A 21,645-nucleotide genomic window follows, 5' to 3' on the forward strand; every position below is an offset into this window, starting at 1 on the left:
TCACCCATGATCTAGTCTTCTAAAAGAAAATGAGAGTCTTCCTTTGAAAAAATATAACAAGGGAGTGGAGGTAATTACAAAAAACAACAACAATTGACAAACCACAGGAGACAGCAACAAGCATGTCCTCTCTGCTCCTGGGCTAACTCCAAACTGAGTTGAATAACCAGCAACCTCTCCAGGAAGCAGAATGATTAAATACAGCCAGGAAGTGCTCAACTGAAGACAGCTGAGCAAGTCTGCTGCTGCGCCAGGGAAGGGATTAACCCTAAAATGCCCAAAGGAGAAAAACAATGTTTAAATGTGCTTGGTCTCAGATGATAATAGAAAGCTCTGATCCTGAGCCAGTCCTTATACACGTGACAAGTGTTTTCCCATGAAAAGATATAATAAAATATTTACAAAATGGGAGGGGTGTACTCACTTTTGTGATATCCTGTAAATGTTTATCTAATGTATAAGTGACTTTTGCTGTAATAAAGGCATATACCTATTTAAAGATGTGTTGGTAGTTGGGAGCCATTATGGACCTAAGAGATTTCCTTTATTATCAAGATTTTATGGCCAGCCATTCCGTCATAGATTTTTCTAAGCAATTACACCGGTGAGAGTACGCAGTTTGCATTGTGAATCATTGAGACCAAATTTCATTAAGACAGAAAAAGAAAATAGTCTCTTTTTTTTTAAAAAAAAAATAAATAAAAAAAATAAATAAATAATCAGTTTCCCAAAGATCAATTTGGCTAAAAAGATTTTCTTAACGTTAATGCAATTACATTGGTAAATCGGTCCCTAAATAACAATTAGAATCTATATGTTGACATTCATCTTCAGAATTGCTACATGAAAGTAGAGGCTAATCGTCAATGTAACATCGAACTTCCAGATATTCCAGTCTTAGGAAATATTAACTATTTTTGGAATACAAAATGTAACAAAAAAAAGCCTCATAAGATAAACGTCATTGGCTGGAACATTTAAGGTTGTAAATGAGCACTACAGTATTTGTTCACCTTGCTTTGTACTTTTTAACCAATCATTAAGCCGATCCATATCTCCCAACTCAGGCGCCTTTTACTATAAAAGTTCTTCATGGGAATAAGAAATGTGTTCACTATGGCTTGCCTTCAAATTGTCTTCTGTTTGGCTTTGGCCAGCGCAGCTTATGGTAATTTTCAGTGATTGCATGCAGTTTTATTATTAGATTTAAAGCTAATTACAAACATATTGTAGTTGTATTATTGCATTTATTGATCCGTAAACACAAACAACAATGTATTACACAAGTCTAATAATTACACGTATAATTATAATATAATATAATAATAATAATAATATAATTATAAAATATAGAAGCCAATCCAGGTGTTAAATATGACATTTCTAGATTAGAAACATTTTTATATTTATTGAATAAATATAGTTGACATTTTATACATTTTATAATATTGATAAATATTTTATAATATTGAAGTCCTTGTCGTTTACCAGGCTGCGGAGTCCCTGCTATCTCCCCTGTTGTCTCCGGCTATGCCAGGATAGTCAATGGTGAGGAGGCAATTCCAGGATCTTGGCCCTGGCAAGTCTCTCTTCAGGTAACAATGCATATTTTGGGCTATTTTGTCTCATATTTGTGGATTATTTTGTCTCTTGTTTTTTCATCCTCGCTTTCCAGCAATCTTAGGTGTTTATTTCACCATCAATATAGCTGTATGGGGGCTTTATTTTTTTGAGTATGAGTTGTAGTTTTTACTGTCACTTTGATGTACAAATGTCATGGTCATCTCTCTGATATTAGAGTTAGTGACCGGTCCTGGGTCTCACTTTTCCTTGGGAAGACTCTACTATTTATATGTATTCCCTTTCCTTTGGGGAAGAGAGGGTTAATGTCAGTATTTCCTGACAACAAGCAGTCTCATTACAATCTCAGGTGTTTCCGGTTTGGACCACTCCCAGTCCCTTTATATACCCTCTGCTACCAGAAGAGGGTGCTGGTTATTCTCTTCTCTCATTCATTTGGATGCTGGGTCTGGAGGTATAAGGAGATGGTAGAGCCTTCTTTCGAAGTTGTTGTGGTGGCTGCAGTCCTGGATTTGACTGCATCAGTTTGTTGTTGTTTCCCTCCCTGCCTGTCTTCCTTCTTTGCTGTGTTGTTTCAGTGCAGCGGTGAGACTAGTGATTCTTACCTACCCACTCCCTAGCCGGAACTATTGAGAACTATTGTAGGGTCTTTTCAGGGCTTCAGGTTCCTGCTCGGTGACAGGGGAGGAACCTGTATAGGGACTGGCTAAGAGTGCAGGGTACAGTGGCAGGTACGTGAAGGAGGTGTCTATCTTCCCTATCACCGTTGTTAAAATGTCCCTAGTGTACCCCTTGTTTGTCTTGGTGTTATCCCCGTTATTTGTGTGGTCGGCCTCACACCAGACCTTTCCCTAGTCCGCACCATGATAACAAATCACGTATTGGAAAAGTTATAAAGATATTTTCAGTTCACCACAGTGTCCATTCCCCTTCTGCATGGAGTCCCGGATCCAGTCTCGCCATTGCTCAAACAATCCAGAGATAAAATAGAAGTTAGGATCCGGCTCTATACATACAAAGTCTCTTTATTCCAAGTGAAATTCAGTGCATCAAGCTGTGAAAAGGCGCCTACACAGCACTATCAATGACGTTCAAGTGCGTTTAGCACTCTTATGATACAGATTGAACAACAATGGCAGGATAAATAGAGTCTCACTCTCAAAGTGCACCAGTGTGTTAATAATTAATTACTTAATTAATTAATTAAATCAATTAATCAATATCTCTTAAGTTGTATAGAGAATCTTGCCAAGGTGACATTCAACTAGATGACTAAATTATTGTTGCGCTGTAAAAACCAAATGATGAAATTAAATGTAATAAAACAAGTGCAAAAGTAGATTAAAATAAATGTATGCCACTATACAATGATATTAATTTAAACACAAAGCTAAATCTGAACAGTGAACATAGACTGATTGCTCAAAATCTTTATCTTGTTATATTTCTATATAGTCTTATTTTTTATTTTTATATGCATGCATGCACACGGACATGTACAAATATCTGCAAATCTTTATCTTTTTGTATTTCTACATATTCTTATTTTTATTTTTTATTTTTATATTTATTTACGTGCATGCACATGTATATGCGCACACAGTCAAGGACAAATATCTGCAAATCTTTATCTTTTTATATTTCTATATATTCTTATTATTTATTTTTATTTTTATATGCATATGTATACATGTACAAATATCTGCAAATCTTTATATATTATTTTTTATTTTTTGTGTTTATATGCACACACGCACATGTGCAAATATCTGAAAATCTTTAGCTTTTTATATTTCTATATATTCTAATTTTTTTATTTTAATTTAAATTTTTATATGCATGCATGTACATGTATATGCACACACGCACATGTGCAAATATCTGCAAATCTTTATCTTTTTATATTTCTACATATTCTTATTTTTATTTTTATATTTATAAACGTGCATGCACATGTATATGTGCACACAGTCAAGTACAAATATCTGCAAATCGTAGCCTTTTTATATTTCTATATATTCTTATTTTTATATGCATGCATGCACATGTGTATGCGCACACATACATGTACAAATATCTGCAAATCTTTATCTTTTTATATTTCTATATATTCTTATATTTATTTTTATATGCATGCATGCATATGTATACATGTACAAATATCTGAAAATCTTTATCTTTTTATATTTCTATATATTCTTATTTTTATATTTATTTTATATGCATGCATGCACATGTATTCATGTACAAATATCTGAAAATCTTTATCTTTTTATATTTCTATATATTCTTATTTTTATATTTATTTTTATATGCATGCATGCATATGTATAGATGTACAAATATCTGAAAATCTTTATCTTTTTATATTTCTATATATTCTTATTTTTATATTTATTTTTATATGCATGCATGCACATGTATTCATGTACAAATATCTGAAAATCTTTATCTTTTTATATTTCTATATATTCTTATTTTTTTATTTTTATATGCATGCATGCATATGTATACATGTACAAATATCTGAAAATCTTTATCTTTTTATATTTCTATATATTCTTATTTTTATATTTCTTTTTATATGCATGCATGCACATGTATTCATGTACAAATATCTGCAAATCTTTATCTTTTTATATTTCTATATATTCTTATTTTTTTTATTTTTATATGCATGCATGCATATGTATACATGTACAAATATCTGAAAATCTTTATCTTTTTATATTTCTATATATTCTTATTTTTATATTTCTTTTTATATGCATGCATGCACATGTATTCATGTACAAATATCTGCAAATCTTTATCTTTTTATATTTCTATATATTCTTATTTTTTTTATTTTTATATGCATGCATGCATAGGTATACATGTACAAATATCTGAAAATCTTTATCTTTTTATATTTCTATATATTCTTATTTTTATATTTATTTTTATATGCATGCATGCACATGTATTCATGTACAAATATCTGCAAATCTTTATCTTTTTATATTTATATATATTCTTATTTTTTTTATTTTTATATGCATGCATGCATATGTATACATGTACAAATATCTGAAAATCTTTATCTTTTTATATTTCTATATATTCTTATTTTTATATTTATTTTTATATGCATGCATGCACATGTATTCATGTACAAATATCTGCAAATCTTTATCTTTTTATGTTTCTATATATTCTTATTTTTTTTATTTTTATATGCATGCATGCATATGTATACATGTACAAATATCTGCAAATCTTTATCTTTTTATGTTTCTATATATTCTTTTTTTATTTTTATATGCATGCATGCACATGTATATGTGCACACGTACATGAACAAATATAGTAGGAAGTATTCATAAACATCAAATTAATTATAAGAGCTAAACTCCGTGATCAACGAACAGATAACAGAAACCAAGCTTCAAACTCTGAGTATAAAAGCTCATCTATTTATTGGTCAGATTAAAAATAAATAACAACAACAATAATAATAATTATATCAAAAGCAAGGATTGCTAATCCATCTGGTCCAAAGAAAAATATACCAGCACATATAAACAATTATGTAAGTCACCAATCAATTACAATAATCAATTACCAAAGTATAGAAGTACAATCTTAGTTAATAGGCGATACCACCACCTAGTGGTAGAATTACATTATATCTCCTCACTCTATAATGAAAAATCAAAAGGATAAATAACAAAAAGAAGAGACAATAACTTACAATACTGCTAAAGGTATTGGCCGGACCACGCTGCCTCTACGCGTGTTTCGTGCGTCACTTCCTCAAAAGGTACCTTTTAATCTGACCAATAAATATATGAGCTTTCATACTCAGAGTTTGAAACTTGGTTTCTGTTATATATTCGATGTACAAATATCTGCAAATCTTTATCTTTTTATATTTCTATATATTCATATTTTTATTTTTTACTTATATTCTTGTATGCTTGTATGCACATGTATACACACACACGTACAAATATCTGCAAATCTTTATCTTTTTATATTTCTATATATTCTTTTTTTTATATATGCATGCACGCACATGTATAGGCATACACTTACATGTACAAATATCTGAAAATCTTTATATTTTTATAGTTATATATATTTTTAGTTTTTATTTCTATATGCATGCATGCACATGTATATGCGCACATGCACATTTACAAATATCTTCAATTTTTTTCTTTTTATATTTTTATTTTTTTTATTTTTATATGCATGCATGCACATGTATATGCGCACATGCACATGTACAAATATGTGCAAATCTTTTTATATTTCTATATATTCTTATTTTCATATGCATGCACATGTATATGCGCACATGCACATTTACAAATATCTTCAATTTTTTTCTTTTTATATTTTTATATATTTTTATTCTTATATGCATGCATGCACATGTATATGCGCACATGCGCATGTACAAATATCTGCAAATCTTTTTATATTTCTATATATTCTTATTTTCATATGCATGCATGCACATGTATATGTGCACATGCACATTTACAAATATCTTCAATTTTTTTCTTTTTATATTTTTATATATTTTTATTCTTATATGCATGCATGCACGTGTATATGCGCACATGCGCATGTACAAATATCTGCAAATCTTTTTATACTTCTATATATTCTTATTTTCACTTTTTATTTTTATATGCATGGATGCACATGTATATGCACACACCTACATGTATGAATATCTGCAAATCTTTTTCTTTTAAAATTTCTATATATTCTTATTTTTCATGCATGGCCATGTATATGCGCATATGTACAAATCTTTATGTTTTTATATTTCTATATATTCTTTTTTATTTTTATATTTTTATATGCATGCATGCACATGTATATGCGCACACGGACATGTACAAATATTTGCAAATCTTTATATTTTTATATGTCTATATATTCTTATTTTTATATGCATGCATGCATGCACATGTATATGCACACATGTACAAAAGTCTGCAAATCTTTATCTTTTTATATTTCAATATATTCTTATTTTTATTTTTTACTTTTACTCTTGTATGCATGAACATGTACATGCGCACACGCACATGGACAAAAATCTGCAAATCTTCATCTTTTTAGATTTTTATATATTCTTATTTTTATTTTTGACTTTTACTCTTGTATGCATGCACATGTATATGCGCACACGCACATGGACAAAGATCTGCAAATCTTTATCTTTTTATATTTCTATATATTCTTATTTTTTACTTTTACTCTTCTATGCATGCATTCACATGTATATGCGCACACGCACATGTACAAAAATCGGCAAATCTTTATCTTTTTATATTTCTATATATTCTTATTTTTTACTTTTACTCTTCTATGCATGCATTCACATGTATATGCGCACACGCACATGTACAAACATCAGCAAATCTTTATCTTTTTATATTTCTATACATTTTTATTTTTTATTTCTAAATGCATGCATGCACATGTATATGCGCACATGCACATGTCCAAATATCTGCCATTACAAGTAAAGCATAATAATTAGGGATGATCGAATACCTCAAATATTCGGCTTTGCGAATATTTTCCGAATAGGTCGCCGCTATTCGCGAATATTCGATGCGCAATGTAAGTCTCTGAGAAACCTGAATAACAATTAATCGGAACTATTCGGGCTTCCCATAGACTTACATTGTGTAACGAATATTCGAATAACGGCGACCTATTCGGAAGCCGAATAGTTGAGGTATTTGATCATCCCTAATAGTAATATTTAATATGCTCAAATTAATTATATTTCTTTTTATCAATAAATGCATGTTCTCCGGGACAATCATACAGATTGCAGTTTCATTATGGGCTTACAAAACAATTAAAATCTAGATCTAATATCTGATATACGCTGTGTTTGACATTGTGGGCATGTATGCAAAAAAAAGAAACAAAAGCAGATTAAATCAAATTAGAACGTTACATAGGGAGATATTGTTATGGCATCCTGAGTCAACATGATTGAAGCAATTTTCTTCTCCGTAGTTTACCCCACTGTAGCTTTAATATGTCATCACTAAATCTGGCTGTAGATGTGATGATTGTTCTGTAGAGCATTTAGCAGGAGCACTCAGTCATGAAGCCGCTGACCAGGTTAATGGATGACCGAATGCTTCATTGTCAAACATTCAGCTTAAGAGAGATATTCGTTAAAAATCAAATGCATTGTACATTCTTGATTACATGATAAATTACTGTATTGTTCAGATTAGAAGGTGCACTTTTCCTGCCAAAAATTTGGGAGGAAAATGGGGGGTGCGTCTTATAAGCCAATGTATCAAATCAAAAGAAAAAAGGAGTCAGCTCACCCATCCATGGAACCGTGCAACGGATTCAGCCAGTGCAGACCGGAGTGCAATAAAAGAAAATAGTAAAAAAAAATCCGCCATCCAAGGATCCATAAAAATATCAAAATTTATTGAAAAAAAATGTAAAATCTTTTTCTCGATATAAAAAGAAGAGGTACAATGATCAATGGTTGTTACATCCAAGCTCACACATGCGCGTTTCGGACTAGGGTGTCCTTATTCATTGTATAAAAGATAACATGTGCTCATGGTGTCGCGGGCGGAGGGGTTTTGGGAACGCCGCTCGCCTGGGGAATCTCTGGCGCTCGGGTCCGGCGCTTCTGCTCCTCAGTGGCTCGAGCACGGGGCCGGATCCGGGGGCTCGAGCAGCGCCTCCTCGCCCAGGAATGAAAGGGGGAGGTTAGGTTGGTTGGTGACGGGATGTCGGTTGTGACGCCACCCACGGGTTGTGGTGATGGTGGGCACCACCGCTGCTGGTGACGGGGGATCCTGGGAGCGATGGCAGGGAGCAGCTGAGGTGTTGGCCCCTCCGTGGGTAGGGGCTGTTGGTCCCGGGGCCCCGGTTGGGGAGTAGGGAGGAGGGGATAGGTGCAGGTGCCGATGCAGGGAGGCAGCGTGGATGCGGGGCAGCGTTACAGTGCAGCGCTGTGCCGGATGGCACTGGTGTACTCAATCAGGTAGTCAAGAACAGAGTCTCTGGTAAACCAAACGGCTGGATGGACGGGGCCATAGGACGCGTCATACACTCCAGCTTCAGAAGAAGGACGACAAAGATGGCCGAAAGAGGAGGCGCCGTCACCGGAGAACGGAAACACCCATATGGTCCAACTCCAGCGACCGTTTAGGTGAGTATTATAAAGTGATTTTTATGTTCTCACAGCGGCCTGGGCTCTTATATACAGCATGTTAGAATGCTGTATATAAGAGCTCACTAGTAGTGGCCGCAGCTTATAGGTCCCAAATCTGGTGACAGGTTCCCTTTAAATAGGTTGTTCATTGGATTAATAAGAACAAATAACAGAAAAAAACAACAACAAATGTCAGAAAATATAATTAATTTTATTAATTTTATTAATGTAAATAATAAAAAAACAGGAAAAAGGAAAAAAATAGTCTCACAAAACATATTAGAAAAATGTGGGACGATGTGCTCAATATACAAAATCCTACATACAAAACTCAAGAATACAACAAATATTAATGTTCAATACAAAAAAAAATATATAAATGTCATCTCATTACATAGTATACATAGTATTGTGACAGTACGTATTAAGTCCAGCTGGTAGCCATAAATATGAAGTGCACGAATGCAATAAATAGACTGATGTATGGTATAGATATTAATAATTTATTAATTAGTGTGATCAATAGTTAAAGTTTATGTGTGTAGCAACCCAACTAAAAAATAATTAAGTCATGAATAGTAAAGTGCAAATGCAAATATCATCATAAATAATTAATTAATTAGTTGTATCCAGAAATATAAAGTGAATATGTATTGGCTGCGCCCACTGATATAGTATAACTAAAGAGTGCACAGCCATAAAGTGCTGTCGACATATACCACTGACTATTAGATTGGACTATCAGAATATGAATGTAAATACAGTATATACTAATCACAGTCACCGCTGTTTACCATATACTAAGATCATGCTGCACACCTTTGGACTATATAAGCTGGTACATAACTGCAGACAGATATATAGATGTTAAAATATTACCTTGATGTAGGAGCACACCACCCTCACCCTGACGCGCGTTTCGGAAGTTCTTTTATCTACATTGAGGTGTAGGCATGTAGACTTTAAAAATGTTCATCCTTTGTCTTGCACCAGATAACCTACTCGCCAAAGGTTATGTCAGCACTTTTATTCTCTCTCCCCATGGAGAACACATGCAAACTCAGCTGAAGCTGGAATATTTCCTATATGATTGTTTCATATATTACAGGACAATACCGGATGGCATTATTGTGGTGGATCCCTGATCAGCAGCCACTGGGTGGTAACAGCAGCTCACTGTAGTTTTGCGTAAGTAGAATTATTCACATCAGTCAAAATAAGTACATTTTGTTTATAATGATTCATTATACGAAAGTCACAAGATTAGCTTTCACCCCCGAGTCTTTCTGATAGGGCAAGCTCTGAACCTAGAAGCTCCAGAGATGAAACTCCAAGAATAAGAAAAAATCTTAGTGCTTTATAGAAACCTACAACTCTTAGGAATTTTTCTTTTAAGGATTTCTTTTATGATATGATGCAAAGAATTTCACATAATGGTGTTTTACTGTTTCCTGTAGTTTATCTGACCGTGTTGTTCTCGGAGAACATGACAGAAGTTCATCTGCAGAACCAATCCAATCTCTGGCGGTTTCAAAAGTGAGTTTACACTTCATTTTTCATTTTGTCTTATTTAAGCTAAGCTTTACAGACATGACAATTAATTAGGCCAAGCTAAGTCCAGATACCACATACATCCAACAGGACCCTACTGGAGTCAAGTCCTATTGTGTGTGAACATAGACTTAAAGCAGACTTATGACCGAATTTTTACATTTAAATTGAATACATTTTAGGATTGGTGCTGCTCCACTGATTCTGGAACAGTTTTTCTTTTTCTTTTGTGCCCCTCCGTTCCAAAGTTATGCATATTTTCCCTTCCACCAACTCAGCGTATACCACTGGACTTCTCTGTAGGCGTGGCTTTGTTTTGATTGGCCAACATCAGAGGTGAAAAAATAAACGCCCACAAGGAGGTGCTGTTCGATACGTCGAATTGGTTTAAAAGAAAATTTGCACCATTATTACCAAGGGGCATAACTTTGGAGTGGAGGGGCTCAGAAGAAAAAGAGAAACTATTCCAGAATTCAGAGGAGCAGCACCAACTTGAGGAGATGGTCATGTTAAATAATAATAATAATAATAATAATAATAATAATAATAATAACAAATCCAGGGAAATGTATTCTTTAACTGAGAACTGTAATATTGTTTTAAATATATTGAACCACATTAAAATATTATAACTAATTCGTAAACAAACATGAATTCTAAATTCATTTTCTTTTTTTAAGGTTTTTACTCATCCAAACTGGGATTCTAACGCCATCAATAATGACATTTCCTTGCTAAAACTCGCCACTCCAGCTGCTATTGGCCGCACGGTCTCCCCGGTGTGCTTAGCTAACCCTGGTGAAGTCTACGATGATGGCCGCCTCTGTGTTACAAGTGGATGGGGAAAGACAAGATGGTTCGGTAAGACAATGGACTCGTATGATTAGAATTAGTGATGATTGTTAACATTAGGCTAACTTAGGGGTAATTTCCACTCTGCGACATTGCTAGCATTGGCTAGCGATGTCCAGCGCGATAATACCCGTCCCCGTCGCACATGCGATATGTGTTGATTGCTGCCGTAGCGAACATTATCGCTACGGCAGCTTCACACGCACATACCTGCTCGGCGATGTCGCTGTGACTGCTGAACTATCCCTCCTTATAGGGGGAGGTGCGTTCGGCGTCACAGCGATGTCACCGTGACATCACTAATCGGCCGGCCAATAGAAACAGAGGGGCGGAGATGAGCGGGACATAACATCCCGTCCACCTTCTCCTTTCCGTATTGCTGTCGAAACGCAGGTAAGGAGATGTTTGTCTGTGCAGGAGCGACAAACAACATCGTACCTGCGGTCGATCCGACATTATGGAAATGAATGACGTTACACAGATTGTACGCTTCTGTGCTCGTTCATTGTTCCATCTAGGATTTACACGTTGCAATGTCGCTACCGGCGCCGGATGTGCGTCACTAACGACGTGACCCCGACGATATAGCGGTAGCGATGTCGCAATGTGTAAAGTACTCCTTAAGCTGCATTCACACATCGCGGTCATGCTGCGGTATTTCCGATGAAACTCGCCTATTGAAGTCTATGGGTGTGCAAAAAAAAAGTGCATGCTACACTTTTTTTCACCCGTACTCCTCTTTTCAAAAAAAGCCACTAAAGGACAATTTTGAAGGGCTGCTTTCAAACCATTTTACTCTTGATTGCTGGCCTGTTTAGAGTATTGTGCTCTTGACTTCTTTTAGATGCCAAGTTACAGGCATCGTTTTGATTTTGAAATTACCGGCAGCGTTTTCTGTCTTCTTGGGCGTCTTTATAGTGGCCCTGCTGCAGTCTCTTTTCTTTTTATTCCATATAAAAAAATAGTGGCGGCTTCCAACCAGAAACTGCCAGAAGAATGGACCGATTGCTTCTTTTATCCACTTTATGACTTTCAAAGTCTAAAGTGGTTTAAAGAAGTAACAAAGATACATTGAGATGTTTATATTGGCTCATAATCGGGAACGAGCGATCTTAGGACCCAAATACTTCACTATGTTGCATTAACAACTGAGGATAGTTACATGAATGTTCATAGAAACGCTCATTCCCAATTATCTGAGCTTGTAAAACTGGAGATGATCACCTGACAAACCCGCAAAGTCCTCAGTCACTGAATAAGTTGATCGTCTATGCCAGTAAAAAAATTACTCATAAGTACTCATAAAATTACTCATAAGTCGTTGTGCGTATTGTTTGATGTGGATGTGGAGTTTACCCCAGTTGTTTTGTAGCTTCCTTCTTGCTCTTGTTTTTCCTCCGGAATCTCTTATTGTCTTTACCTTTATGTTTGAGTGTGGTCAGACAGACTTTTGGTTTTCCTTTGTCTGTTTTTATCTGCGTGATTCATCACACTCCTGTCCCGTCTCTTCCTGAGGGATGAATAATCAGAACAGGACTGGTCACAAGAAGGGCCAAGAAGGAGACTCGGGCATCTCCACCATCAGAAGTATCTCTTAGATTTGGGATAGCGCAGGGATCTTTATCTTGGGGACAGCTTAAGACCCCCGATTACCCGCTATCCCATAGTCAACATGATAATACTATATGAAAGTCTCCGGTGGGACTATAAAAAAAATACCCAATGAATCCAATATATAGTAGGGTTGATATATTTCCAGTTAAATAAGTTTTTCATTAATTCATGTTTTATAAATGCAAAATGTAATATACACAATACTTTATGTTCTGAACAGCCCTAAGCACTCCCAGCAAACTACAGCAGACTGCCCTGCCCGTGCTGTCCAATGAGAAATGTAAGACCTACTGGGGAAGCAACATCAGTGATGTCATGGTCTGCGCTGGAGCTGCCGGATCCTCTTCTTGCATGGTTTGTATTAAGAAATTAAAAATTAATTACTCTTCCTGGTCACGCAATATAATTTGATCCCTTTATTCTGGATTATTTAACAATACCAGTAATGTATCACTAGAAAATAACTGAAATATAAAAAATATGTAAGCTTGATAGTCCTTAAAAACAGTCTCCCCATTAATGTAAGTGCATCAGATAATTATTACTAAAATAAGTACAAATCAGGATATTCCTCTGATACTCTGCTCTCAACTTCATCTTGACAGATTAAAGAGGACCTCTCACTTGGTCAAAAAAATTAAATTGAAAAAGCTTGTAAAAATCTTACAGTTCCTGATTCTGTGGTTCTTTTCCTTTTTGCTCTGCGTTGCTCCATTGCAGAGATATTCACATGTGTTCCTTTTAGAGTGCATTATGTGAAATCTCTGCTTGCAGACCAACTGGATGATTCTTCACAGTCTTCTCCAGGAGCTTAGATTTTTCCCCTCCATCCCAATCAGAACTTAAGACTGCTAGATAAGATTCAGAATTGTGATTGACAACATCTGGGAGAAAGGGGAGACCCCACGAGAAGACTCTGAAATGTCCAGCTGGTCTACAAGCAGAGATTTCAGTTTCCCGTACCGCGCTTCAAAACCAACAGATGTGAATTACTCTGCAATGGAGTGACGCAGCACAAAACGGAAAAGGAAGGCAGAATCCGGGGAACTTAGAGGGATTTTTACAAAGTATTTAGTTCAATATTTTTGAGCAAGTGACAATTCCTCTTTAAAGGTAACCTTTCAGTAGATTTTTACATATACAATATAGTTGGTTTTATGGCTACCCTCACATACCTTTTTTGGAGAGGTCCAATTTGCCAGTCATGGGAATCTAATGTAGATATCATATGCAAATCAGGCTGGAAGTGCATTGGGGGCGTATCAAAGCACTTGGACCATTTCTTTCAAGTACATTGCCGTTTCTCCAGTACACATATATATGGCTACTAGCCTATATTTCTCTTGACTGGCACATCATATCTCTACAAAACACACATACAGTTAGGTCCAGAAATATTTGGACAGTGACACAATTTTGGCGAGTTGGGCTCTGCATGCCACCACATTGAATTTGAAATGAAATCTCTACAACAGAATTCAAGTGCAGATTGTAACGTTTAATTTGAAGGTTTGAACAAAAATATCTGATAGAAATTGTAGGAATTGTACACATTTCTTTACAAACACTCCACATTTTAGGAGGTCAAAAGTAATTGGACAAGTAAACCAAACCCAAATAAATTATTTTTATTTTCAATATTTTGTTGCGAATCCTTTGGAGGCAATCACTGCCTTAAGTCTGGAACCCATGGACATCACCAAACGCTGGGTTTCCTCCTTCTTAATGCTTTGCCAGGCCTTTACAGCCGCAGCCTTCAGGTCTTGCTTGTTTGTGGGTCTTTCCGTCTTAAGTCTGGATTTGAGCAAGTGAAATGCATGCTCAATTGGGTTAAGATCTGGTGATTGACTTGGCCATTGCAGAATGTTCCACTTTTTTGCACTCATGAACTCCTGGGTAGCTTTGGCTGTATGCTTGGGGTCATTGTCCATCTGTACTATGAAGCGCCGTCCGATCAACTTTGCGGCATTTGGCTGAATCTGGGCTGAAAGTATATCCCGGTACACTTCAGAATTCATCCGGCTACTCTTGTCTGCTGTTATGTCATCAATAAACACAAGTGACCCAGTGCCATTGAAAGCCATGCATGCCCATGCCATCACGTTGCCTCCACCATGTTTTACACAGGATGTGGTGTGCCTTGGATCATGTGCCATTCCCTTTCTTCTCCAAACTTTTTTCTTCCCATCATTCTGGTACAGGTTGATCTTTGTCTCATCTGTCCATAGAATACTTTTCCAGAACTGAGCTGGCTTCATGAGGTGTTTTTCAGCAAATTTAACTCTGGCCTGTCTATTTTTGGAATTGATGAATGGTTTGCATCTAGATGTGAACCCTTTGTATTTACTTTCATTGAGTCTTCTCTTTACTGTTGACTTAGAGACAGATACACCTACTTCACTGAGAGTGTTCTGGACTTCAGTTGATGTTGTGAACGGGTTCTTCTTCACCAAAGAAAGTATGCGGCGATCATCCACCACTGTTGTCATCCGTGGACGCCCAGGCCTTTTTGAGTTCCCAAGCTCACCAGTCAATTCCTTTTTTCTCAGAATGTACCCGACTGTTGATTTTGCTACTCCAAGCATGTCTGCTATCTCTCTGATGGATTTTTTCTTTTTTTTCAGCCTCAGGATGTTCTGCTTCACCTCAATTGAGAGTTCCTTAGACCGCATGTTGTCTGGTCACAGCAACAGCTTCCAAATGCAAAACCACACACCTGTAATCAACCCCAGACCTTTTAACTACTTCATTGATTATAGGTTAACAGGTTAACGAGGGAGACGCCTTCAGAGTTAATTGCAGCCCTTAGAGTCCCTTGTCCAATTACTTTTGGTCCCTTGAAAAAGAGGAGGCTATGCATTACAGAGCTATGATTCCTAAACCCTTTCTCCGATTTGGATGTGAAAACTCTCATATTGCAGCTGGGAGTGTGCACTTTCAGCCCATATTATATATAATTGTATTTCTGAACATGTTTTTGTAAACAGCTAAAATAACAAAACTTGTGTCACTGTCCAAATATTTCTGGACCTAACTGTATATATATATATATATATATATATATATATATATATACACATACATATATATATATACTATATATATATATATATATATTTTTTTTTTTTCAAAAAATCAGAAGGCAGCACTCCATTTTTCTTCAGGTTTGTCTTTCTTGAATAGCCCATAACACAGGACATTTCGGTCAGGAACTGACCTTTCTCCAACAGTGTTGGAACTATTGGAGAAAGGTCACTTTCTGACCAAAACAACCTGTGTAACGGGCTATTAAAGAGAGACAAACCTGAAGAAAAATGGAGTGCTGCCTTCTGATTTTTTTAATATATTGAATGGACGGTAGGATGCTGTTTGTGAAGGATTTTTGCACCCAGCTATAATCTCTCGGTGCTGCTCTGAAAAATTTATATTTTAAATATATATATATATATATATATATATATATAGCCGTCCTACTTTTACGATATGTAAGAATGCTTTTATACTCAAAAAAACCCCTTTGTTCCATCAGAGTTTGGTCACTGCCATAGTTTTTGCCATCAAAGTTTCATCAGTTTTTCTCGTATGCAAAAGAAAACTGATGAAGGTTTCTTGAGTATCTCCTATCAAACATTTGGTAAAAATTTGACAGCGCACAGATGGCATCCAAGTGCTGTCCGATTTTTTTTCACTGACCTATAGACTCACTAGCGGACACAGATGGAAAAGGGCCCCTGTGTAAAAACAGTAAATGGGCCCTTTGCAGTCCAATAACTCATCAAAATACACAATTCTACTGACTTTGGAGGTAAAAATGGGCCTCCTGAACTCTTGGGCACCAATGAAATGTCTTCCCCTGCATAGACTTACATTGGCGAGTTCTATCCATGATATCAAAATTGGGCATGTCTTCGTGATTTGGTGAGAACCACACACTCTGCAAAAATACACGGCCATCTGAACAGCCCCATAGATTATAATGGGTACGAGTTCTAGCTGTGAAAACCACGGATAGAACTTGTATGTGGAAAACTGATGTCTGAATGAGGTCTAACCTAAGAGGTTGTCCACTACTTGGTGACCTAACCTTAGGAAGGGTCATCAATGTCTGATTGGCCGGGGACCAACGCCCCCGCTGATCAACTGTTCCCGGTGCTGGAGGCATCCGCAGTCAGCCAGAAATGCTCAGAGTTGCCATGTCTTCCGCTGTGGCTGCGATTGGTACTGCACATCTGCCTCCTATTGATTTGAATGAGAGGCGAATATGTAGTACCCAGCCGCGACCGCTATCAGAAGACGCAGTAGCTCCAGAACTGAGCATTTCCGTCTGCCTGCTGCTGCCACCTGCACTGGGAGCAACTGATAGGCAAATGTGCCGAGTGTCGGACCCCAGCCGATCAGACATTGATGACCTATCCTAAGAATAGGCCATCAATGTAAAAGTAGTGGACAACCCCTTTAACATTCTTGTATCAATAATTTTCTTTTTTTTTGTAAGATATTTTTAAATTTCTGAATGAAATGTTGACATCTTCTTTCAGGGGGATTCTGGTGGACCTCTTGTATGTCAAAGAAATGGTGATTGGACACTTATCGGTATTGTGTCCTGGGGAAGTAGCACGTGCTCAACCTCAACTCCCGGTGTCTATGCCCGTGTCACGGAGCTTCGTGGCTGGGCGGATCAGATTATTGCCTCCAACTAATTATGATATAAAACGTTAAATGATGATGACATAATAAAAATAAAAACCACTTTGTATTTTGATATTGTGGCAATCATTTCTCACAGGGACAAAGATTCATATATTGTGGATACATTTCTGAAAGAAATTAGATATTAATATAAATTAAAACACTAATGGCCTAAGGCAAGGGTGGGAAACCTCTGGTCCGTATGTGGCCCACGATGACCTTTTCTGCAACCCCCAGGAAGATTCCAGGAACCGCAGTGCTGGGGCAGCAGCCGCATCTTGCTGGCTGCTGGCCCTTTCATCCCTGTATGCAGCGATGCTGCGATGCATACACAGGAGGATTACGTTCCTCACAATGCCAATGCCAGTGTGAGGATGTACTTTGTGGGTGGAGTAAGGCACGGCTGCCTGTGCCCCTCCATCCTTCCCATGGCTACCTGTGCCCCTCCAGCCTCCCCACGGCTGCTTGTGCCCCTCTAGCCTCCCCAGTGCTGCCTGTGCCCCTCCAGCCTCCCCAGTGCTGCCTGTGCCCCTCCAGCCTCACCAGGGCTGCCTGTGCCCCCCTCAGCTTCCCCACGGCTGCCTGTGACCCTCCAGCCTCTCCACGGCTGCCTGTACCCCTCCAGCCTCCCCAGATCTGCCTGTGCCCCTCCAGCCTCCCCAGGCCTGTCTTTGCCCCTCCAGCCTCTCGAGTGCTGCTTGTGCCCCTCCAGCCTCCCCACGGCTGCCTTTGCCCCTCCAGCCTCCCCAGTGATGCCTGTGCCCCTCCAGCCTCCCAGGGCTGGCTGTGCCCCTCCAGCCTCCCCAGGGCTGTCTTTGCCCCTCCAGCCTCCCCAGTGCTGCCTGTGCCCCTCCAGCCTCCCCATCGCTGCCTGTGCCCCTCCATCCTCCTCACGGCTGCCTGTGTCTCTCCAGCATCTTCATGGCTGCCTGTGCCTCTCCAGCCTCCCCACGGCTGCCTGTGCCCTTCCAGTGTCCCCATGGCTGCCTGTGCCCCTCCAGCCTCCCCACGGCTGCCTGTGCCCCTCCAACATCCCCACGGTTGCCTGTGTCTCTACAGCATATTCATGGCTGCCTGTGCCTCTCCAGCCTCCCCACGGCTGCCTGTGCCCCTCTAGTGTTCCGCATGGCTGCCTGTGCCCTTCCAACCTCCCCAGGGCTGTCTTTGCTCCCCCAGCCTCCTCAGGGCTGCCTGTGACCCTTTAGCCTTCTCAGGGCTGCCTGTGCCCCTCCAGCCTCTCCAGGGCTGCCTGTGCACCTCCAGCCTCCCCACGGCTGCCTGTGCCCCTCCATCCTCCCCACGGCTGCCTGTGTCTCTCCAGCATCTTCATGGCTGTCTGTGCCTCTCCAGCCTCCCCACGGCTGCCTGTGCCCCTCCAGTGTCCCCATGGCTGTCTGTGCCCCTCCAACCTCCCCAGGGCTGTCTTTGCTCCCCCAGCCTCCTCAGGGCTGCCTGTGACCCTTTACCCTCCTCAGGGCTGCCTGTGCCCCTCCAGCCTCCTCAGGGCTGCTTGTGGCCCACTGAAGGTATATACCCCAGCGATGTTTGTAGCCTCAGCAATGTCTGTACCGCAGCGATGTATTTACCCCCAGCGATGTCTGTACCCCCAGTATTATATATTCCTCCCAGCCTTCTCCAGTGATGTATATTCCTCCCAGTCCTCCCCAGTGATGTATATTCCTCCCAGTCCTCCCCATTGATGTGTATGCCCCCAGCGTCTCCTGTCATGTATATGCCCCCAGACCTTCATGTGATGTGTATGCCCCCGGCGGGAAAAAAAATCCTTCCCGACTACTAAGTTGGGTCAACTATCTACCTGTAATATTATGTTATTCATAACCTTCTCTACTGTTACTAACAAGTAAAGCATCCATTCCTCTCTTAAATTCATTCAGGATGGTAGAAATTTCCAAATGCCCCCGTCTGATAAAAGGTTGCCCACCCCTGGCCTAAGGGATCAAAACTGCCTAAAAGAAATAGCAACCAATCCGAGTTTCTTCATCAGGAAAAAGAGCACAAACTAGAGATATAACTGTGTCGCGGGCGGAGGAGGGGACGCTGCGCTCTCCCACTGCTCGGGTCCGGCTACTGCTGCTGCTGCTGCTCGGTGGTGGCTCGAGCGGTGGGCCGGATCCCGGGGACTCGAGCGGCGCTCCTCACCCGTGAGTGAAAGGGGATGGGGATTGATTCTGGGGATGTTTGGTTATTGTCCGTGACGCCACCCACGGTTGTGGTGAAGTTGTGACACCACCGCTGCTCTGGACGGGGATCCCGGGAGCGATGACAGGGAGCAGCTTTGATGTTGGTTCTCCCCTCCGTGGGTAGGGGGTTGGTTGTCCCGGGGCCCCGTGATGGGGTAGGGATGGACGGCAGGCGGGTTACGGGGCCTGGTGAGGTGCAGGGTCGCGGGGGCAGCGCTGTGCCGCACGGCACGGTGGTACTCACTCAGCCAATGATGAGGACACAGTTCTCGGTAAAACACACGGCTGGATGGACGGGTCCCACAGACGGCTGCGGTGTTGTTTCTCCCGGCAGGTTGATGGTGACTGCCTTTCCCTGCACCTATGTACGGTAGATGGTTCCGATGGGTTCCCACCGGTAACCCGCTCCCCAGCTGGGCTGGAGGAGCCCCTTTTGCCCGCAGGCTCTGGCCCTGGGAAACGGTTGCCTTGGCGGTGGTGGTGTCTCCCTCTCACGGTTGGACGGTTGCCTTCTTTCGGGACTTGGCTACTGGGAAACCCAGGAGGTTCCCTTCGCTAACGGATTTGGCAAATTCACGGCGACTCCTAGCCTTGCCGGGGTCTGCAAGCCCCTGCCAGATGGTGCTGACTTCTCTTCGCGTACCGGTCCGGTACCGCCGGGCCACCGCCCATCCACGGTCCTTACGGTAAACTCGGATAGGCCACTCCTGCAGACGGTCACCACCGTCTGCCAACCTTGCTGATCCGTCCGAGCCACACACCCGGACCAACTTCAGACTGCTCGACTGCCACTTTACTTCCTTCCACTTTCACTTCCCTAGCTTATCTGACTCTTTTCCCGCCTCCAAGACTGTGAACTCCTCGGTGGGTGGGACCAACCGCCTGGCCCACCCCCCTGGTGTGATCATCAGCCCTTGCAGGAAGGCAACAAGGGTTTTGTGTCTGACTTTGGTGTGCCTGACCGGGAGTGTGGGGTGTGTTGGTGTTGTTCTCTGTGGCCCCTGGCTTGTCCAGGGCGCCACATTCCCCCTTAGTTAAATGCAGACCATCCGCGGGCTGCCCGTCCATCACCGGTTTTATTTCCACAAACTGAAAAATAGAAAAACGGTAACACATTACAAGTAAAATAACATCTTCCCACATCGGGAGGTACTCTTACTTAAAACGTTGCAAACGGTTACGGCTTCCGCTCTCTCCCACCCAAGCAACCTGGCCCTGATGCTGCCCCTATGCAAACAGGCAGCACCCCTTGACCCCAGTCCTGCACAAGTTGCCCGAGCAGTTTCTGTCCTTTTCAGGGGACCCATGTCCTTGGGGAACCCCTGAAACCCCCAGAGGATCGCCACCGGTTCCGGTGGTGGCTGGGCCCCAGCCTGCTCCACTGCGGGCCCTTCCTCCAATCTGCCTCTCCGGAGGCGGTAACGGTGGAAGCCAGAAAACATTTTTATTTACAAGCCACTAAGTTTGTGGTTGCCCTGCAAGTTCTCGGGCCTGTTCATAAGGAGTTCCTTATGCAACTTGTAAACAGTCCCCACGGGGACAACGGTGCCGGCAACGACCGGTTTCAATCAAGGTTTTAATCAGGTAACTTTCTTCTGTTAATTGGCTTATCATTCTTTTAAACGGTATTTTTAACACTGGTGGTCCCAACGGGGGACAACTGCAACGGGACTCCGCTGCCCTTAGGGTGCACTTTCGTCCTCCCCACCCGGCTCTGGGTGGAAGAACACGGGCACCAGCCCCTCCAGCGCATAGCAGGCGCGGCGAGGAAGGGCCGCCCGATACCCGTTATTTCCACTCCGGGGGATGTAAGTGGCCTCCATATCATGCAGAGCGACGACTCCTTCATCTTCTTCTGAAACGGGCTCGGTGTCAGGTCCAGAATCACTATCGTCCGTCCCTGCGCCAGGCGGGTTGCCGCCAGCTGCCGCAGCTTCCAGGCTTGCCACT

General features: G+C 40.5%; 1 protein-coding gene across 1 annotated transcript; it reads left to right on the forward strand.

Moving 5' to 3' along the window:
* Positions 1-1,116: 1,116 nt before the first annotated feature.
* LOC142255432 (chymotrypsin B-like) lies at positions 1,117-17,505 on the forward strand. Its single transcript, XM_075327052.1, has 7 exons — positions 1,117-1,168; positions 1,492-1,595; positions 9,897-9,976; positions 10,246-10,324; positions 11,020-11,200; positions 13,026-13,159; positions 17,344-17,505. Exons 1-7 carry the CDS (start codon positions 1,117-1,119, stop codon positions 17,503-17,505), a joined length of 792 nt encoding a protein of 263 aa, XP_075183167.1.
* Positions 17,506-21,645: the final 4,140 nt, after the last annotated feature.

The sequence above is a fragment of the Anomaloglossus baeobatrachus genome, chromosome 10, assembly GCF_048569485.1.
Source record: "Anomaloglossus baeobatrachus isolate aAnoBae1 chromosome 10, aAnoBae1.hap1, whole genome shotgun sequence".
Lineage (NCBI taxonomy): Eukaryota > Metazoa > Chordata > Amphibia > Anura > Aromobatidae > Anomaloglossus > Anomaloglossus baeobatrachus.

Excerpts from the sequence above, each read along its gene's own strand:
- LOC142255432 (XM_075327052.1), top strand. The coding sequence starts at position 1,117 with ATGGCTTGCCTTCAAATTGTCTTCTGTTTGGCTTTGGCCAGCGCAGCT. Across the intron at positions 1,169-1,491 it reads TTTGGCCAGCGCAGCTTATG|GCTGCGGAGTCCCTGCTATC; the intron begins GTAATTTTCAGT and ends GTCGTTTACCAG. Across the intron at positions 10,325-11,019 it reads AATCTCTGGCGGTTTCAAAA|GTTTTTACTCATCCAAACTG; the intron begins GTGAGTTTACAC and ends TCTTTTTTTAAG.